This window comes from Uloborus diversus, chromosome 7, assembly GCF_026930045.1.
Source record: "Uloborus diversus isolate 005 chromosome 7, Udiv.v.3.1, whole genome shotgun sequence".
Classification (NCBI taxonomy): domain Eukaryota; kingdom Metazoa; phylum Arthropoda; class Arachnida; order Araneae; family Uloboridae; genus Uloborus; species Uloborus diversus.
The window spans coordinates 76653729-76676217 of record NC_072737.1 but is presented as its reverse complement, the minus strand read 5'-3'; the positions used below and the strand labels follow the sequence as shown (position 1 = coordinate 76676217).

The following is a 22489-nucleotide window of genomic DNA, read 5'->3' as shown; positions in this document are numbered from 1 at the left end:
AGCAGATGATACTTTTGCGAAGAAAAGTAATAAAAAATGAGCACGAATTTAAAAAAAAAAGAGAGTTATCTTTTTTGATAAAATATTGTATGTGTTGTAATCATAGTTATTTGGTAAAAGGAGGGAAAACCTTTTTTTCATTTTAAATATATATTCAAAAAGAATAATGCTAGATTTAGTTTTCATGTTTTTTTTTTTAAATATCGGCTGTGCTTTTAGCCAGTTTTAATAGTTGTATCGTGAGAAACACAATAGATTGATAAAATTCTTAACAAAGCCTTGAATGATATTGGGCCGGTAATTTACAGAATATACTATGCCTTGTCTTTAATCCTCGAGTTGAACCGAACAATTGCTTCGGTCACTTGTCTGGTTCTATATTAGCTACCAGTTTGTTTGGCACTTTAGACTTCGTTAAGAGGCTTTCCATCTCCAGTTCAGTCACTTTCATATGCCGGGCTGATGAATGCTAATAAGAACGAAACTGCAGTCCTCAGCTGGAAATGACTGAGCTGGCGGTGTATTTCATGTATTTGCTTTATCCCTGGCTATTGGGCCGGTAATTTATGGAATATACTATGCCTTGCCTTCAATCCTCGAGTTGAACCGAACCATTGCTTCGGTCACTCGTCTGGTCTGCGGTAATTCTATATTAGCAACCAGTTTGTTTGGCACTCTAGGCTTCGTTAAGTGGCTTTCCATCTCCAGTCACTTTCCTATGCCGGGCTGATGAGTGCTAATAAGCACGAAACTGCAGTCCTCAGCTGGAAATGACTGAGCTGGTGATGTATTTCATGTATATATATGACCCAAATATTTTGGGTGAAACACTTTATAAACAGAGTTTGTCAAAGTGGGCAAAAAAAAAAAAAAAAAAAAAACACCTGCCCGGGTTTTTTCAGAAACCGTAGCAGATTGAAAACAATGGGATAGATGAAAAATGATTGCAAATTTCCAAAGCTATGAATTGTGAGCTACAACATGTGGGGGTGAAAATCCTTCACAATAATCTTTTAAAACAAATTAAAAATTTTATAACTGAATAATCAATATTAATCACTTTGAGGAAACTTTTCATTTGATGTGATAACAGGGTGGCGAGAAGAACTGTGAAAAAAGTCCCCTGACTTAGTTTACAAAATTTTCCTGATTTAAGTTACTGCTGATAATGGCTTCCTCATTCATTTCTTTGCCCCACTTGAAAATCATATGTTTATAATAAACGAAATATTTTCAGGCAGTTAATTTAAAATTTACTGTAATTTTCTGCATGTTATGAGTAGCGACATGTGACCACAGGTCATAAAAGCTATAATCAAATGCAATCTAAATAATTAAGATTTCTTCTTGAAATCATGATTTTAGTATGCAGATTCCCTTGAAATAAAGAGTAAAGGCAAAGACACTGAATCAGTAATCAGTACAGATGTCATTGCAAACGGAGACTGTTTCTTCTTTCCCTGTAATGTTGTTTATTTTATGAAGCCTGAATTGTGTAAAAGGAAAATTTAGGCTATGTAAAATAAACAACCTTAAAATTAAAGAAGCAGCCTTTAGTGCATCCTGCCGAATCATCAACATATATTGACATTCAGGAAAAGTAAGTACAAATAATTCACAGCAGTGCATAATCCGTACCTCATTATTTTTACATTTTTAAAATATAACCCACAGGAAAGTACGGTACTCAATCTTCAGGATGGCCACAATTAGAGAAAAATAATGTTCCCTGTCCAATTAACCACCTTGTAGTTAATGACAAGATATCTCGTCCATTTAACATGTAATTCTGGGACTGGCCAACCGCAAGGGGGTTAAAATATTTTGCTGATTTATCTTACGACTTGGCACTTTGTTTCTCATTTTCATATAGCTACTTTTCAATGCTACATCAGTGTACCTAGTCGTTTACACAATATCAAATACACGTTTGAGATTCTAAAAAAAATAGTAATAACATGAGATTAGTTTATGGTTCTGAATTCTTTAAGGGAAAAATGAATTTAAATGATTAGTTTAGTTTATCAAATACAATTGGGGGGAGGGGGGAAACAAATGTGTATTTGACTTAAAATTAATTAACTACAGTTTTTCTTACATAAAAAAAAAAAAAAAATCTATACACTTTTAAGACTCAAGTTTTGAAAAATTTTAGAAAGACATCCTTCCCTTAACTATAAAGTAGTTTAAAACTGGTTTTGAGACAGAAACATTGTAAAAAATTGAAGGAAGGGAGCAGTCTAATATTATCTCACTTGAGTCACCAGGGGTCTGGCCAGAGGATATTTGGGTCCGTTAACGGACCCTTCACAAAATTCCAATGAACCAAAACGGACCTTTCACAAAATCCCGATCAACCAAAACGGACCCTTCACAAAATTCTGATAACAAGATCGGATCTTTCACAAATTGTTTATTGAAAGAGCAAATGTGAAAGCAAAATAACGCATATTTCTGTGTATAAACCGATAATTTTTGGAACCTTTTCTGAAGTCGAATTAGAGGGATCAGCTTATACAAAATTATACAAAATCGTCTAATTTTGCAAAAAAAAAAAAAAAAAAAAAAAAAAAAAAAAAAAAAAAAGGCACTCTAGCGATGTTCCTGCAAACGATAAATAATTGCTACTGCCAAATAAATGTAATGCTCGTTGTTTGTTTTATCACAGCTATTTAGCAGCGGTGTTGTTGTAAACTTTTCTGAAAAGGCTTTGGTAAGCACTTTTCTCCCGGCTCATGATTTAATAAACAATAATAATATATATCTGCGAAATGAACTTAAAACTGCAAAGGGATAGTAAGGGTGGGGGGAAAATATGATCGCTTCAGATAGGGTTACCAACTTCAAAATTATCACCACTTAGAGTCTGGCGTTGAACCTTTATAATGACTTGATTAGAAAAAATTCTCATCCTTTTACCAGCTTGTTAATATTTGCGTTTTTAAGGTGCGGTGCTATGTTTAACTGTTATTTTGGGAGAAAATTATATGGGTTTTGATTTTTCGATGCTAACAAGGATGATTAACTTTAAATAAACTCTTTTAATTACCGTTTTTTTTTTTGTTCTTTAGATGTATACCCTTTGAAAAATGCAATCTTTTAACATCCGATATGAGAATCATATTTTGCTCTTTTTTCAAACTAACTTCGCTTTATTAGGATGCAAATAAATGAAAAGTCTTTTTATTTTTGTTAGAACTCTCATTTCAAGTTTTTAAAGCAAAATTCCATTTTCTTTTATGAGGATAGATATAGATGGTTTATTATTTTTTTTTTTTTTTGCTTCAACTGTGAAGATATTAATGAAATGTTTATCATAGGACTCTAAAATGCAATTTTAAAATAATTTTATCAAAAATATTTCTTTTATAAACCGTTTTTACACTTTTGATGCCTTCCCTTTGAGATTTGCGATCTCTTTGCATCCGCTATGGGATTCCGATTTTTCGAATTTTTGATGTTTATTACGCTTTGTTAAGAGGTAAACGATTAAAATATCTTTTTATTTTTGTAAAAATCTCGGAATTTATAAGTTTTAAACGAAATTCTGTGCTTTTTAAGACTGTCTTGGGTCAAAAAGTTAAAAATGCTGACCCTTGTCTGAATTTTATTTTATTTATTTATTTTTTTTGTTACAGATATTTTAAACACTGTACAGAAATGTTTCTAGTATATTTTAACATAATGTAGAATGGTAGATAAATGTTGATACTTGAGAGCGCGATGCTCCCCCCCCCTCACTAAATGTCCAGAACGATATAAAAAACACTCCAGAATGATATTCTCGACATAGAAGAGGAAAACACTTAGATGTAGTTTGTGCCATCTCTAAATTCTAAAATTTCGTTTTAACAATTTTTTTTTTTTTGAAAAATAATTTGATTTTTCACAAAATTAATTCATTTTTCACAAAATTATTTGATTTTTCACAAAAAACGGACCCTGTGAAAAATCCTGGACAGACCCCTGGTCACCTAAAACATCATTTTTACTTCATATTTGAAATATTCATGTGGGAGAACCTCTGAATCTTGAAGTCTAAAATAGATATTCCTAACACTTCAGCTTTAAAAATTCTAGGAAACCCCTTGTTCTACCAAAGTTGGCCTGTTTCAAAAAATTTTCGCAGGGGGAGCCTAGAACCCCTTCCCCCTTAAATCACTCATAGATAACTAAAATAGCATTTTTATTGCTTAAACTTCGAAAATGTATTCAGGAAGAACCTCCGAACCCCTTCTTTGTAAGTCAAATAATTATAGCTTAAAATAGCATTTTAAGTACCCTTTAAAAATATTTTGGGATAGAAATCTTGATTCCTTTACCCTAGATCTATTAAAGATCTACTAAATTTGAGATTTTACAACTCCAAGTTTCAGAAGTTAGTGACCCCCCCTGAAGAGTCCTCCATCTTCCCATCTTTTTATTTGACACCAAAAGAAGGGTCTAAAAGGTTAAAGGCTACAGTCAATAAAACGGAAGGAGGCCCAGACTTCCCCTTATCAAGTCTCAAAGCTAACTTGAAATAGCATTTGTAACAAATGAGCTTCAATTTTTGTGCGTGTGTGTAGGGGGGGGGGGGGGCGGGGGGATACCTGAACCTCCTCTCTTCTCTTCTTTCCTTACATTAACTCAAAGTTCATCAAAAATGGCAAATTTAGCCATTGTGTTTTTAAGACTCCAGCTTCAAGAATTTTTCCAGGAAAACATAGTTTTACATAAAATAGCTTCAAAAAGAAAGTTAGTTGAACTTGAGATTGATAAAAAGTATGAAATTTTAAAATTAATTGAAAAGGGAGAAATCCAGAGAAAATCAGCTGACACATATGGAATTTCCAAAACTAGTGTCTAATAAGTGTGCCAAACTTCAATAAGGAGTAATTTTGTTGAAAAGTAGATCATCATGGTTATAAATGTGTATGAGAAAGAAAAATAAGCGAAATATTTGTTATTTTTGATTAGCTATGAATTTTTAAGAACTATTAATATCAAATAACTTTTTATAAACAATGATTTTTTTGGATCAATTTACTGAAATTTTAAATTTACATGACACATTATACGTCATTCTGAGAAAATAACCTCTAAAAATATTTGAATAACATTTTAAATTTATTGTTTCAAAGTAATGTTAAACGATGAAAGTGAGTTGAATGGAAAGAATAAGTGTCAATTAGTCAAAATATTAATACATGGTGCAAGAAATGACAAAAAAAAAAAAATCATTACCCCCTTTATAAGTTGACCACCTAAGTTGACCATCAAAGTACAGCACCGCAAGTGGTCAACTTACACAGGTTTCACTGTACATTGTTACTAAAGCATGAAGATACAACTTTGACAGTTTATCAGGGAAAAACCAAGAAAATTTTTTTATTATTGAGCTCCCTCCATCCCACAGTTGATATTGATAAGAATCACCCAAAAAAGCTTCCGGAAACAATATCATTTTATAATTCAACAAAATTCGGTGTCGACATCGCTGACCAAATGGCTCGTAAATATTCTGTGAAGGCAGGATCAAGGAGGTGGCCGGTTCATGTATTCTACAATATTCTTGATCTTGCAGGGATTAATTTATGGGTTTTATACAAAGAAGCTACTGAAGAAAAACTAATGAGGAGAGAATATCTTCAAAAACTCATTGAAGAATTGTGTAGTGCGTATATTCAAAAAAGAAAGTCCAAGTCAGATTCACAAACAGAAGCGGATAATACAGGAGAATCTGTGCAACTGAGAAAAAGGGTTCGTTGTCAAGCTTTCAAGTGCAGAAACAAAACTGTAGATATTTGTTCTGACTGTAAAATACCGATATGTGGAAAGTGTACAAAATATATAAAAAGGAGTTGCCCAAAATGTGCATGAACTGTGTAAAAATCTTAACTGGTAAGAAACTAAATATTTCTATTTCAGCTGACTGTATCTTTCAGTAACTGTATACAATATTCCATATTGTAGTATCTTATTTTATCACTTATTATAACAATTTAATGGTTAAAATAAATAAATGTCATTGCCAAATAATTACAGCGTACTTTTAGCATAACAACATGGGTTTTCATTGATTGGGGTAAATTTGACCAAGCCCGCGGTTTTTGGTATACCAAAACTGCTGCGGTTCTAGTGTTAAAAAAAAAAAAACTTTAGCAAAATACATTAAAAATACTTCAGGATTCATTTTAATTTCTGAAAGTCGAAATTCAAGATCTATTAAAAACTCAAACACCCACTAGAAAATATTTAAGTAATATATTTAAGTAATTCCACCAACTATTGTTTGATACAACAGCAAATTACATTTATAACTTATAAAATTTTGAGGAGCATTTTGTGATTTTGTAGTGAAACAGCGAATCAAAATTATAAAAATGTTCATCAAAAAATCAAACCGGCACTTTTGCTCGGAATTTAAGGAAAGATATTTCCGAAATTTTTATAGTTTATTCCCAGCTATTAACCATGAAGGATGATCTAAAACCTTTTTTTTTTGTTTTCTTATTTTGTTGCTATTTAAGGGCACGAGCGATTTATTTTTTATTGAAAAATGACAGCTGCAGCATACCTTTTGTGAGAAAAGTTCTAAAACAATTGGTTTTTTTATTTCTTGAGCAATCCATAAAAATGTGAATTTTTGCAAGTGTTCCAACCCAAGTCAAAAATTGAAAACTCAGTTATTTTCACCATCAAATTTCCATCGCAAAAACTGTTTAAAATTTTTCCAAGGAAAATTTTAGCATCAAAAGCTGTAGATTTATTTTAAAATTCTCATCATTTTGTGCACTGTTTAGTGTAACAGCAGGACTTTTGACATTTTAGTGGTACAGCCTTGCACTTGACTGTAATTTCAAAATTCAGACTGTAACCTACATTTTAATTTTTCAAGTACTTAAAATTGAATTTTTTTCAAGCACTTTTCATAACTTTAAAAACGTACAAACCATTTTTTACTAAATATTAGTTCAATACAAAATGTTTAATTTTTTTTGAACAATAGGGGTAAAAAATTAATTTTAAATGGAGAGGGGGCAATTTCCCCCGTTTTACACATTTAAAACTAGTTTGAATTTTTCTTACCATCAGAATTCTTATTGCTCCCATTCACTTTAACAGTTTCACATGCCAGACATTTAAGTTTAGAAGATGGATTCTTTATCCAGCATTCAGGGCATGTCCAATCAGATGACACCTTAGAAGAGTCTGCTTGAGTAATACCATCAGAATTCGTTTTCTTTCCATTCACTTTAACAGCTTCGCATGCCATACATTTAAGGGTAGAAGATGGATTCTTGATCCAGCATTCAGAGCATGTCCAATCAGATGACACCTTAGAAGAAGCAGCCTCAGTAATACCATCAGAATTCTTATTGTTTCCACTCACTCTAACAGTTTCGCATGCCATACATTTAGGTTTAGAAGATGGATTCTTGATCCAGCATTCAGGGCATGTCCAATCAGATGACACTTTAGAAGAAGTGGTCTGAGTAATAACTTCTTTGGGTGTCTAGTGAAAGAAGGAAAAAATAATCAGTGGCAAAAACCAAGAAATATGCATGAAGAAACTTCAAAAAACAATTTAAATTCTTCATAAGTGCATAAGTTGAAGATTCTTCAAGGGGTGGTTCATAAATTATGCCATGCTTTGAGGGAAGGGGGGGGGGTCATGAAATTGTGATAGTATGTGACATCACATTTTTTTTGAAATAAGCACGTTTTATTACAACATGTTTACGCAATGTGGTGTGGCATATAAGAGTGAGGGGAACGGTACGGCAAAGACTGACTTAGAGACTACTGACTAAGGGAGAGGGGGGTCAAATATGTTGAAAAAAAGTATAACAACATTTATATGAACATCCCCTCATGAAGGACCGAGTAATTAACAAAAATCAATTATTTATTATTAGTCCAATAAAATTAGCCTAGAAAGGTTGTTTCTAGAAAAAAAGAAAAAAAAACAAGTACCCAAGGTTCTTCATGCAAAGTTTGTTATGTCTTTCTAAATGGTATCTAAAAAGTCTCAGACTTTTTGCTGCACCCCCCCCCCTTTTTGGAGGGAAAATTTATCTTTGCTATCTATACAAGAAGGGCATTTTTTCTAAACTTATGTTCTCTGAGACAGATAATATATGAATCAAGTTGTTAAGATAAGTATTTTAGAAGTTATTAATGATTTTATACACTGAAATGTCAAAATATTTTGAAGCTCAGAGATTTTTCTAGTATCAATTGACTAGAGATGTGTTGTTCATGAATAAACTGATGAGGGGGTCAAGGGAGGGTTGAAGGCAAAAGGAGGTTGTGAATCAGTTTTAAATAATCATTACATGACTGGATGTAGCGACTGTATGCACTGAGGATGCTGCTGTATTAAGAGACTATTACTGTTATAATTATTTTTTTTTTGAACTGAAAAAAAAAAAAAAAAAAAAAAATACAGAAACTACAATATAAATGTATACAGTTTCACCCCGTTATAATGATCTTCAAGAGCAAGGCCGGATTTAGATTTGGCGGGTCCTAAGCTACTTCAGGTATGGGGGCCCCCTGTAATGATTGATGGAGGGGGGGGGGAGTGGGACACTATTCCGAACTTTCATGTCAAGTTCAGATCAAGGATGTGCCCCCCCCAACACATATTTTGGAGATCCTCAAATTTTGAGAACCCCTAACATAAAATACTTTCCAACCTTCAAAGAAAAAAAACAGGAGATTCCCCTAGAAGTAGATAGGTGATTTACCAGGCACATATATATTCACAACAGAATTATTAAATCATGCTTTTAAATAACACGAAACCTAAATTTAAAGTAAAACAGTTTTTTTTTGCAGATGTAACAGATGTAAGCTAATTGGTAGTAGCAAGAAAAATATACTGCAAAGGAGAAACCAAATAATGAGTGAATTTGCTGAAAGTTTTGTACATTCTCATTCTCCAGTCTCCACCAAAAAAGGAGATAAAAAAAAAGTTAATTACTAAAATCCGAAAAAAAAAAAAAACATCAATATATAATAAAAATAAAATAAGTAGGTATAGGGTAGCACATGTTAAAATAACTTAAAACTTTCAAAATAATTGAAATATTTTGAAGATGCAAAAGGATTAAAATTTGTTGCAATTTTCGGCAAAGCACGTGCTTCGCTGGAAAGCTTCCAAAAAAAAAAAAAAATTTTTTTTACTAAATGAGTTAATTAGAAAAATTCCTTTTCCCTGACATTGGTAGACTAGAAAAGAGCGCCATCTATTGAGAAGAAAGTGAAACTTTTTGATGATCGACTGAAAAAACTGCAAAAACAGGAGAAACTCGTAAAAAACGGGAAATCGGGAGATGGAAGCAAAAAACGGGAGTCTCCCGTTAAAAACAGTAGAGTTGGCAAGTATGCTAATGTGAAAAAGACCCACTCTCTCCCCCACCCCACTTTAATGCAGCAAAATGTGTCTAATCGCTATTTTGTGAGGCATACATAGGGCGATGTTGGGGAACCCCCTCCTCCTGGAGAGTTTTTGGGGTTTCAAATGAGTTTGAGATCTTAAAATATAGGCAAAATCGTAAATCTTGTTTGAGTTTCAAAATCACAAATACAGAAAATGAAGGAGTTTATAAATTAATTGTTTTAGAAAAACCAAACAATGTTTATTTATTTTGATTGTTGAAAATGTTCTATAAATAGACCCTTATGTAAAACAGAAATTCTGAAAAGGGGCTTTGAACTGAAAACTGAACATTTAACAATAAAAAAAAAAATCGACGGAAAATAGATGAAATAATATGAATGAGAGTAAAAACAGAAGTTCTTAAAACTAAAAATCCCAGAAATCGAATGAGGAGGGTTGAGGGACATTCTTCGCTATTTTTTGGGGGATCTCACTCTTTGGGGGATTTTTGGCTGGGTCTTTTTACTGATCAGCTTTCATTCAGATTTTGACATTTGACTTTTTTACCCTCCTTGAAAGACATATTTTTAAGCGGCGCATTTCCATGTCGCTTCTGCGAGGGGCTCCACATTGCGGTTTCAAAAGGGATATAAAAATAACACACAAGAAATGTTTCAAACAATTCTGTGGTAGGGTCCAACAAAAATGCAATGCGACTAGCCTCCAAACCTGTAAGTCCGCCACTGAGAGCTAGTATAATAGTTTTTTTCTTGCGCTAATATATTAAGAGTATGTTTTGGATGTACAGTGAGAAGTAGAAATACAGGGGTGCTTCCATCCGAAGACTGATGGCACAATCCCATTTTAGAGCACTTGAAAATGCATTTTTATTTCATTTTCTTTTGTATTTTCATTAAAGTACAAACAAGGAACTTTTTAGGAGTTTGAAAGCCCCAACAAATCGGGGGCCCTAACTATTTTTTTTAATTTTTCAAACACTTAAAACTGAGCTTTTGCTTTATTTTACTTTCTTCATTTAAAGATACAAACTGCAAAATTTAATGGCCGTTAGGGAGCCCCCACAGATCGGGAAGCCCAAAGCTATAGTTTGCTTAGCTCATACGTAAATCCAGCCCTGTTCAAGGGAGCAAATTTTGTTCATTATTACGGGAATTTCAATGTAATGGAACTTGAGCAATGTAATGAGAATTAAATCAGAAAGGAGAATTCACTTCATTGAAACAGATATTTAGTTGTATTATTTATTGTTAGGATGGGATTTCACTATATTAGAGACTAAAAACAAATAAAAAATCGTATCATTGGAGTTAGTTAAGCTAATATTTTGTGCGGTTTAACGTATACTTGTACTTACAGAAGACTCACTGACATTCGCAATGTTATTAAATACCTAGGAAAGAGAATATTAATTAAAATTATGAAAATAAAACTGATTTGCATTATTAATTGCAAAAGGTTACTTACAACACATGATTCTGAAACTGGTAAACAAGAGTTTGATAAATCATCTATTGGCTTTGAAAAGACAAAAGACTTAGCATTAGGACCCTCATTCCTTTCTTTAGAACTAACAACCTATTTTCCAAATGAGACATCAATGAAAAGAAGATTAGAATTATTTTGAATCAAACAAAAAAAAAAAGAACATTTTTAAATACTTTTCATTTTTTTTAAAAATCACATAATTACTAAAAAGGTAGAAGATGGATTGATATTGATTGGACATTGGTTTTGAATGGTTTTAAAGAATACTTAAATCAGATGCTTCTGTTCTTTGAAAGAGGGAGTTTCGATGGGCAGTTGAAGTCATTATAGCAGAATTTTTTTTTTTTTACTTCAAGCAATACACTTTTAGGTAAAATTATGCGTGCACATTAACATTAACAAAACATAATTTTTTTTCTTGGAGAGTGAAGGGAAATTTAGATACACTTAAAGAGCTTTTTTTAACCTTACAGCTCGAGAAAATAAATCTTCAAAACTCCTTGAAAAGTGCGTCAATTTTATTTCTTATCAAGTGACTATTTTTTATAAACCATAAAAAATTGTTTTAATGGGTAAGATGCTACACTCCTTTAACTTTTTTTTCTAAATCTCTACACCATTTCTTTTAAAAAAAATTTATGCATATTTTGCTACTGATCATTTTATATTTTAAATTGTTTCTGTTAACCAGTGGGTTACGGGATGGTCAAAATGTAACTATACCGAAAACCAATATGAGCAAGTAATGATAGGTTATTTTTTCTTCTCCTCCCTCGTTCTTCCTTTATATTAACCTTAACTTGCAAAAGGGAGTATAACTTTAAAAAAGTTCTTGTTCACATACTTTTTCCTGATACTTTTGCAGTCTCAGATACCCCTTACTACTTCAAAATACGTTTAATATAACTGTATGTAAAATACAACAGTAAGTACAAATTTTTTGTACTTATTGTTTTATTTCTTACTGAATACACAAAAAATGAGTCACAAATAGATGGCAAGAGCACCAACATTCTGTCCCAATTTATACCAGAGAACAATACCCTATTGGTTTCCATGACCAGTAAAAGTATGATGTCAAGTGCAGCTATGACTGCATTTATTTTTGCTAAAACTTCTTAGGGTTTAGTGTACTTACAGAAGATTCGCTGACAGCAGAGATTGAATCAGCTTTTGTTTTTGCAATGTTATTAAATACCTAGAAAAGAGAATATTAATTACAATTATGAAAATGAACACGAGTTTCATTACTAATTGTGAAAGGTTACTTACAACACAAGATTCTGAAACTGGTAAATTAGAGCTTGATAAAACATCTATTGGTTTTGAAAAAACAAAAGCCTTTGCAAGAGTGTCTTCATTCTTTTCTTTAGAGCTAACAACCTATTATCCAAATGAAACATTAATGAACAGTACATTAGATTTATTTTGAATCACACAAGAGAGAAAAAACAATGAATATTTTTGATTATTTTTCGAGTTTTTATAAACTTTTTTTGATATTACTTACAGAATTTGGTAACACAGATAACGAGGTAGAAGTTGGATTGACATTGATTGGACTTGAAAAAGTGAAGTTTGTAGAATTGCAACTAACTTCATCTAATTTGTCTTTGTTGGAACCAAAACTTATGGTTGGCAATTTTGTTATGGACAAGGGCACAAATTTACTACTATCTATTTCAAGACCAGGTGAATTTGGCATCTATAAAGGTAAAAAAAAAAAAATAATAAAAAATTATACCATTTGAAAAAACATACATTTTTTATATTCATATTTGTCTTTACCTTTAGAGAAGCATACTCACATTTTTCAAAAATAAGAACAAGTGTCAATGCAAAAAAAGAAAAAAAAAATATGGGAAAAAAAGAACACCCTTTCATTATGTATAGTATGTTTTTCACTTATTTTATTGAATCTTAGAAGAAAAAAAACAACTTTCGTTGGTTTGGGGTTAAGATCTATATCAACTTCCTGTTCATTGGTTCTATGAAAATATAGGAGCCACTTTCTAGGCTATGTTTGCTCTTTTGAAACTATGTTTTAATGCATGAGGACAATTTTGATTAAAAGTGGCATAAAAGCTATATCAGCAAATCATTCGCGCGTGGGCAGCAAGAAAATGAGGGAAGGCACATACATCACAATTTAAAAAAATTGATCAGTCTCAAATGGCTACTCTTTATACTGAGGTAACTAAGACTAAGCTTTCAGGTTAAAGAAACATTACTATTTAATACAAAAAAAAAAAAAATTCAATATATCATGATCATTAAAATGTAATTGAGATAATGCAATGAAGTTATAATTTAGTATGAGTTATAATAACGATCATAATTAATAGGAAACAAATACTTTTAACAAAAAAGTCAAATCCAATGTTAAACATGCAAATTTGCATATTTGTTTTGGGTTATTTTGTTCACAAAGTAATTTTTTCAATGCAAAATATGTAGTTTTAGATGTAAAGACATCTGATAAAAGCTCTATGTCTAGTCCTTACTGGTATAAGTTTACACCCTTATGCATTGTAACATCTCTATATTTTTTCAAATTAGTGTATGCTTAATGTTGTGGTTTTTACCTTTTCTTTATAATTAATCTAGTCCAAATATTTTGTACACCTTTACCTCCAATTTCTTATAATTGCCCTTTCAGGTAGAAGACGCACCAATAAAAATTATAAATGAAGCTAAAAGGCAGGAAAATTACTTCCAGGATAGGGCAGTTAAAGTTTGTTTTTCAATGAAAACACAAATAATTTCACAAACAAATTTTAATATTACTCCACTTAACTTTACATACACATGAATTCAAAGTAGCAAAAAACTAAATACAAATTCATTTGTTGTATCTAAGCAAGTAATACAAGTCACTCTCAGAACATCAATGGTTGCTTTTAATGTCCAGCCCAATATTTTGGCTTTAAGAACGCAAATGAAACAAATCCAAGTTCAGAATTATGTGGATGAAACACTCTAAAAAAATTATTTAATGTCAATGGCCATTGTGGTATAACGTACCACATGTGTTTCGTTTTCCTATCCATTTCTCATCTCCGCTGAGAACGGGATTTATGGCTGAGGTCTTTCTCTTGTGAAATTCTGTGAGAAAGTGATGACGTCATGAATTTATTAGTTTCGGTTAGTGAACTTTCAGCCGATCGGGCGTTGGTTTCGGTTTGATTTTCTTTTGATTTGCTGCAGAATCGCTTCTTGCTAGTTTTGAGATGATGCAATCATTTGTTCATGAAAATTCAATGAAAAGTTTATATAGAGAGGTAAAGTGCTTTTCGAGGGGAATTTACCTGAATTCAATTTTGACGAAAGTTCTTGTCGCGAAGTGATCGACCGAACGGCTCTGCCGTGCCTGGGCTATGATGAATGAGACGCAATTTTGTTCGGGGCGAGTGCTGCCCGAGTGCGTAAAGGGACATTCCATATCAAATCACACACCTAAATAGTGAGTGCTCCATCTGTGAGCACTGCTCACAGATTTTAACAATATTTTGCAGGTTCATACCCATTTACTAAGTGGTATAAAAAACCAAATTTTGACCCCCTGGCTGTTGTAGTTTTTAACCTTTGACCTTGAGTGTTTCCAAAAGTTATAATTTTTAAAATCCGAAAAAAATATATTTTGTATACATTATTTTCTTTATTTGAGCCAAGTTTCATGTTGGGAGAACACTGGGATCATATATAATTTAACAATTTTCATTTGGAAGGTCATTTGAAATTGACCTTTGACCTTGAGTATTTCAAAAAGTTATAATTTTAAAAATCTGAAAAAAATACATTTTGTATACATTGTTATTTTTTTTTTATTTGTGCAAAGTTTCATGTTGGGACTGCTCTGGGATTGTAAATAATTTAAAATCAATGTTACTTCGAGTGGTCAAAAATAAATTGTCATCAATTGAGAGTCAAATATGTCTGCCTAAATGTGTCATAATCATGCTGATAATACAACATTAGAAAAATGAAAAATTCATTCAATGTGATGTACAATGAGTACATTACATAAAATAATTATACAAGTTATCCATGCAGTCAAACTTGACTTAACAGTTATATACTTCTTCTTGACAATGCCTTGCTAGGTTGCTTTCTGCTTCTGCAATTTTATATCTCCTTCCTGTTTCTGCAATTGAGTAAAAACTGGTCTCAAGTCTTCACGCACACAATGTTATGGCAGTAGTTGACTGGAGTATTCCATTGTCTTCACACAAGGCAACTTCGTAGATTCAATTTTTCTTCTAAAAATACCCAACGCTGTTAAAATTAAACTGAGTTGACTCAACAAATTTACTCGTGTGTAAAGCAAACCCATGGCAATGTCCCTAAGAGTTGAATCAACTAAAAAGTTGATTCAACTCATCGGGATGAGAACTTTGTAGTTGTCTTGTGTCAGCAAGGCTGGCAATTTGGGGAGCACTGCTTCACTTTTCCAACTGTGCCGTAATTTGGTTTGAAGTCCGTCTTCCACAATACACACATGCCATAGGGACCCGTTAATAGGGGAAGCAACCATTCACAGCATAACAACACATTCACACAAAGGAAGGACAAGGACAGGAGAGAGAAAGTACATCCATGTCCGAGCTGGGATTCGAACCTGGGACCACCCCTTGCAGGCAAGGAAAATTGCATCTGTAAAAGTCAATCTGCACACAATATTTAAAATAGAGCAATATAATTTTAAAATATTTTTACATTTCTAATTTATCGTCTGCCAAACGTTGCTATATCATTATTTTTCAATTTATCGTCAAACATCGTTTGCATGAAACATTAAATTATACCGATCCCCGAAACTTGGCACAAATAAAGAACACAATAGTGTGTATAATATATATCAGATTTTAAAAATAATAACTTTTGGAAATACTCAAGGTCAATTTCAAATGACCTTCAAAGTGAAGAATTGTTTAACTATGCATGATCCCAGTGTTGTCCCAACATGAAACTTGGAACACATAAAAAAAATAATAGTGTATACAAAACAAATTTTTTTTTCAGATTTTTAAAATTATAACTTTTGGAAACATTCAAGATCAAAGGTAATTTTGAATGACCTTCAAAATTTAAGATTGCATTTTTGTATCATGTAATATATCATCTTAAAGCATGTTTTAAGAGTTTTAAAATGGTATCAGTTTTTGCATATAGAGCAATTAGAAACAAAAGTTATATGTGTTCAAAAGCAACTCCGTCTACCAAAATTTGATTTTTTGTAATGACCCCCTATCAAAGAATATTTGTATTAAAAATTTAAAAATTTGGGTTTTTACTTTTATTACCAAACACTACATCTGTATAAAATTTTAGAAAAATTGGAAGGGGTCAACTTGAAAACCTTACTCTTTTGACTGATTTGATATGGGATGGCCCTAAAGTGTACAGTAGAAAGACGAAGTGTTTTTGAATCTTGTGGTGAAGCAACGACTCCCCCAATGGCTGCGAGCAAATGCATTTTGTGTGCTACCTCCTCTTGACCATACGCGTATTGTGTTTATGTGCGTGGTGCTTGTGCATGTTGTGTTTACCAAGCTGTGACTGTAGTGAAATAGCCTCCCATGAATAAACTTCGTCTTGTAATCAAACTCTGATTCTGGACTCGTCATTTCTTGTGCTTTGTGGAATTCATACGTCTCGCATTCTGCATGAAAACCATGAATTCGGTGAAGTGGTGAGTATAAATTATGGGTTATCTTTGTAATGTGCCAACTGTCTTAAAATGATAATGTAATGCTGTTATTGAATGTATCTGAATTTCCGGTTGGTTCCTTATTTGGTATTTTTTTCGAAAATGCAAACTGCTTAAGTCTTACAAAGCTCGTTGGTCATGACAAAGTGATTCAACGTTGTAGCGGCGTGTCTCACTGGGCTTGGGTTATTTTTTGGTGTAAATTTCTTTATTTGGCGCAGACGTAATATGTCCTCAAACACTTTGATCATTTGGCCTTAACTTAATCTGACTCATAAGGGAATTTACATCTCCTCCGTTAAAGGCAAGCTCTTTTCTGAAGTCACGTGAGAATTGCTGTTGTATCTTTGCTACCTCAAGATTTCTTTGACTAGGGTCAGGACTTCTAATATGCCACGTATTACATATTCGGTGCAATGAAGTGCGTTCTTTATCTCTTTGTCTATGTCATTACACGTACCGGCTATCTACGGTCACCGATTTGAGTCTTTAAATACACAACGTTTCATCATTTGACTTCCCTATCCCGCGACTACGTGACATCCATAATGGTAAAAACATTTGCATATGGCCATAAAATTGAGTGAATAATGGTTGGTTTTTTTTGATTATTATTATATTTTCTTTTTTTATACAATCTTCCCATGAAATTCTTCTGAGTCCCTCAGGTCATTGCAAGATTTTATTGCTGAACTATTTCTTGTGCAGCGTTTATGCACCTAATTTCATCTTTAAAGTTTACTGTGTGACTTAAGGATAATTACTATAACTTAAGTTCCCTTAAGAGTCTCTCATTCATACTTAACCAATTTGAAATTTTACATTAAAAATATATAAGCATATAGGCATAAATCACTACAAAATACCTGTGGTTCATTATTTTTAGAGGAATGATGCATTTGATTCAACTTGTTTTTCATTTTACCACCACCACCACCTTTCGATCTAAAAACAAAATACAAACACTGAGTATAATTGATAACATATCCTTCTCCTTTAATGAACTGAAATTTTAAATGTTATTTATACATAATTAATAAAAGATTAGAGAATAACAATCATTTTCTTTATTCATATTATCAGATGTCCCAACTCTTTTAAGTCAATACGGCTGAGACTTTTTCAACACCATGACTTGCGACAAAAAATTCAAACAATGTAAAACTAGTGGGCTCCGCTACCTGCTCGCCAACCCCCGGAACTGCTTATGCAGTCCATATTTGTTAATTTTTGAGGGAAAAAAACAGGAGATTCCACTAGAAGTATATAGGTGATTCCCCAGCGACATATTTCACATCAAAATGATTAAATTACGCTTTTAAATAAGACGGAATACTAAACTTTAAGGGAACTAAGCATTTTTCTGAGATGTAAGTTAATTGGTAGCATCAAGAAAACTACAAAATACTGGAAAGGAAAATCAAATAAGGAGTGAATTCGTTTAAAATTTTGTACATTCCCCAGTCTCTACCGAAAAAGTTTGGCCCTGCTACCTGCTCACTAGCCCCTGGAACTGCTGACGCAGTCCCCAAAAGATTGCTGCGCTTGCTCACTGGTTTTAGTCCAGCCACAATGACCCTTCTTAACCCTGTAATGCAGGAATTACGAAACTGGAAAGATGATTCTTATGTTAATCCAATAGGACCTGAACAAAAGTATGTTAAAGCTACTTAATAAATTTGAGATTTGGCAATTATTTTATTTTACTCATTGCCACTATTACTTGTTTGGCAACACCATACGTTATTTGTGTTTAATGAAATTTTAAACAAAACAAAAAACTAGAAGTACCATTAAAATGAAAAACAATTCGCCAGATAATTAAAATAAGCTGTTAAAATGTAAAATATTTCACCATATATTAAATTAACCCACCATCTAAATAAAACATTAAAAAGTTCAACAATCTGTCAAATAAATATTATGAAATAAATAAACATAGAATGAACTGCTAAATTGTAAAATAGTCACCCATAAATTGACTTAAAATATAAAGTTCACCCTACAGGAAATGGTGTTGAAAACTTGTGATATCTAGCTGAGTCACATCAGCTAGTTTTTTTTTTTTTTGGCAAATCATGGTTAATTCGCAAGCATTACCATTCAAAGAGGAAAATTTTGGTCCAAAATAAAAAAACTTAGAAATTGGAAAATTTACATTAAAAAATAATATTGAAAAAAGTTTCTTCCAAAAATTGAGAGAATGTTGAGTCGAGCAATCAGTGTCAATTATTTAGTCAGTTGTTTAGCATCTTATCAAGGTACATGAAAGCTTTTCAATCTGATTGATGCTGACAGGCCTGCCCAAATGGACCACAAGGGACATCAAATCCTGAAGAATATGGCTGGCAAGCTGAATGGGAAGGTCTGTTTTTTTGCTTGAATTCCTTCAAACAAAATTGATTCATTTGTTTCACTGACTAGGGAATACAGTTTATTCTTCGATATTGGCGGTAGAAAAACACTTAAGGGAATGAATTTACAGAATGAAAAATAAGGATTTTTAAGTAAATTAGAGCATAATTCACAAATTTTAAGGGTCCTTATTTCTTTTTCTTCTTTAAAAGCAGGAGTTTATTAAGAGGGTATGACCATGATTAAAATCATAACCAATTTGCCACAAAAACGGTCTAAAAACCTTATTTTCAACAACCAAAAGGGGAGGTGCAAAACTAGACTGCACTCAAGAGCCTAAGTATAAAATTTCAACCCTTTTAGGCATTAAGTTTTTGAGTTATACGAAATACATAAATATATTTGAACACACATACCTCATGAGAAAACCGGCTTAAAAAACAAGCAATGTCAACACTCTAACTGAATTTCAATGAAACTTAAACAACAAATGCAATCAAATACTTACCCTCCATCAGGATTACAACTTTGAAAAAAATCTGTTGATCTAAAACTGCCTTGATGAGGAGAAGATGATGGGATTTCCTGCAATGAAACCATAGAAAACAATCAGGATATCATAGTTTCGAAGAGTCTGTACTCTTCCCGAACTCTTCAAAATTGTTGCAGATTCTCTCAATTTAAATGACAGACTTGCCAACTTTTCAAAACTGGCATCAGTAAAACTTTTTGCGAGGCATTTAATAAAACCAAAACAAATTAATTGATGTAATATAAAATACTTTACATAATACTATATGAATATGATGCACGATAAAGTTTACTATGTAATTGCAATATTAAAATAAAGCTCTTTCAACCTTTCAAAAGTCAAAGTTCTGGGAGTAAAAATATGTTACAAGCTCAAGTCCAATCACTAATGCAGCAAATTTTGAAACCACACATCAATTTACTGACTGTACAAACTTTTATAACACAAATTCTAATATTAGATAATACTTCAAATTAAAAAAAAAGGGAAAAATTTTTTTTTACAAGGTATACTACAAATTACATTTTACACCACAAAAAAGTGCGTTAATTTTGAGAAATCTTTTCAAAATCAGCAACTTCAGCATGTGAAGAAAATGCAGCTGAATTTAATGAAGCTGCAGTGTTTTTTTTTTTTTTTTGCCTTCATTAAAAAAACTCTTCTCGACTGCTTCTACATTCCCCCCCCCCCTCCAGTCACATGGCAATCTACATCTTTTCGACCGCTGTGAGAAGTCTAAGTCCCTCACACAAATCTCGCAATATACATATTTTCCCCCTTTATTCGACTTTTTATACACACGAAATTGAGCAGTATATGAATCCTTGTTCATTTGAAAATAACATTTCTTCGCTTGTCCAGACTCCATTTGTATAACGCAATACAAAACAAACACACGTCGTATTTCAGAACTCGTTCCGCAGTGCCTCGTTCTTTGCCCACGGCTCGAAAACAGCCCAGGAACCAATGAGCTGACAGGAATAAAGCAGGGAGTGGCTAGGGTTGCCAGATCTTTCTAGAGAGCAAGCGGATTGAAATGGAACAGCTTCTTTCTGCCGCCAGATAGAGAACAGAAATTATCAATCGGGCGATTTTGACACAATCTGACAACACCGCAGCCGCATAAATGCTCTGAAGAAACAAGGCAAAATGGCCTGTTGTGTTTAGTCCGTAACTTGGGGGAATGGAACGCTTTATTTATTTATTTTTCAAGGGAACCTGAGATTGTTTAAAAGAATCCTCCAAAAAAAAAACCTAACTAATGATTTGATTGAAAAAACAGTTTCAAGGTGTGAACCATAGCTAAAAAAACGTAAAAATTGAGGGTCTATTCGTAAGTCTGCAAAGTTTAAGTGACATCCATAAATTTTACGGATGATCCGTAAAAGTTGGCAAGTATGAAATGAGATCTTTTTTTTCTAAGGCTGTTAAGTTATTGTATTTTTAATAATTTTTTCAAAAATGATAATTTCATACCTGCCAACATCCAAAGAAAAAAATCCAGTAGATTTTTTCAATGTAGCGCAATATCGCTTTTTTCCATGTTATTGAGGGGAAAATGGGGATTTTTTATTATCTCTTAGGAACTACTTTGATATACTCCCCCCAAATCGGAAATTTGGCCGCTTTTTTTCTCACTTATGGTACAAAATACAAGAAAATACTAAATTTGGCAACAGCAAAAACCTAAAAGCTGAAAAAACCTAAATGGGCAACACAAAAATAAGAAACAGCAACCCTAAAAAGTCCGTAGGGAGTGCCAGATTTTGCTCGTAATTTTTTTTTTTTTTTTGGGGGGGGGGGTATATCAAAGTTATACCATCTCTTAAAGTACAATCATATGCAAGTTCCTTGAGTCATATACAGAGTTTAATTAATGAAATTATTAAATGGAAGAATAAAAGTTAAAGTAATACTTTTTCAATGAAAAGTTATTTAGGGAAAAAAAGAATTTCAATTATCTGTAAAAATTCAATCATAGACAGGTTTTTTTCAGGTCTTCAACAAGATTTAATCTACTTTTTTCGGCCGCAAAGTGCCCGATAATAGCGGTCGTTTTGTGTACAGGAAGAAATGTTGTAATTAAGCAACATAGGCTTAGCGATGAGTGCGCGAAGCGAGATCGCAAATGTAAACAAGAACTGATGTTGCCAGATTCCAATGTGCTAAAGTTTGAAATTGAGTGGGAAACTTTCAAACCATGGAGTAAAAGCGCTAAAATGATGTAAAAATTTATTTTAAAGAGGTTTGGTGTTTTCATTTTCAAGAAAATCCCTAAATGGAAGGATTTTTTTTAGAGATTAATAAAAACCGGGAGATTTTCAATAAAAATCGGGAGACCGGGAGAAATGTCAAAAATCCGGGAGTCTCCCGGAAAATCCAGTAGAGTTGGCAGGTATGCATGTTTTCTACAAAGTAATGACACAGCATAGGTGCTAATTTTAGCTTATTAGAAAACCCTTTTCTATTCTACAGTGAAAGAAAGCTTTTCATTGATAATCCATCCTTGCACAAGTTTGTTGTAGATATGTTGATGACTTATGTATAAATTTTTCCAAATTTTTCTGAACTAAGTTTTAATAAAATATCACAGCTCCTTAACAATAAAAATGACTGGTTTTAATCACAACACTTTTAATTTTTTTGGATATTAATATTAAAATTGGCTTCTGTGATATAATGATGTATGACAAAAGACGTGAATTCTAATTTAATGTTAACTGCCTTCCAAGATCTTTCTTCATGCCTTAAAATAAAAGAGTTTTTATTGGTAATATTATCTCTCAAGTTGTCAGAATTAAAGAATTTAATGCAATCACCACCTCCAACCAAATTTTTTTGCTTAGAAATAAGCACAATGAAATAGCTTTCTGAAAACTTATTGCTTAAAATACCATTATAGTTGATTAAAGTAATAAACAGTTTACATCTGAGGGTTTTCTCTAACATTAAAATGACTTTGAATGTGACAATATTAGTAAGTAACAATTAGAATTAAATTTGCACTACATTGTAA

At 32.4% G+C, this 22489-nt stretch overlaps 1 protein-coding gene across 1 annotated transcript in view; it reads right to left on the bottom strand.

The window, feature by feature from the left end:
• The window catches only part of LOC129225649 (nuclear pore complex protein Nup153-like), a 115222-nt gene that overhangs the window by 67259 nt on the left and 25474 nt on the right, over nucleotides 1-22489 (bottom strand). Inside the window, exons 12-19 of the mRNA XM_054860119.1 lie at nucleotides 19450-19526; nucleotides 17453-17531; nucleotides 12387-12581; nucleotides 12149-12259; nucleotides 12015-12074; nucleotides 10856-10966; nucleotides 10746-10781; nucleotides 7072-7498 (exon numbers count right to left, since the gene is read on the bottom strand). Coding sequence (XP_054716094.1) covers nucleotides 7072-7498; nucleotides 10746-10781; nucleotides 10856-10966; nucleotides 12015-12074; nucleotides 12149-12259; nucleotides 12387-12581; nucleotides 17453-17531; nucleotides 19450-19526 — 1096 coding nt within the window. The remainder of the gene's footprint in view (nucleotides 1-7071; nucleotides 7499-10745; nucleotides 10782-10855; nucleotides 10967-12014; nucleotides 12075-12148; nucleotides 12260-12386; nucleotides 12582-17452; nucleotides 17532-19449; nucleotides 19527-22489) is intronic.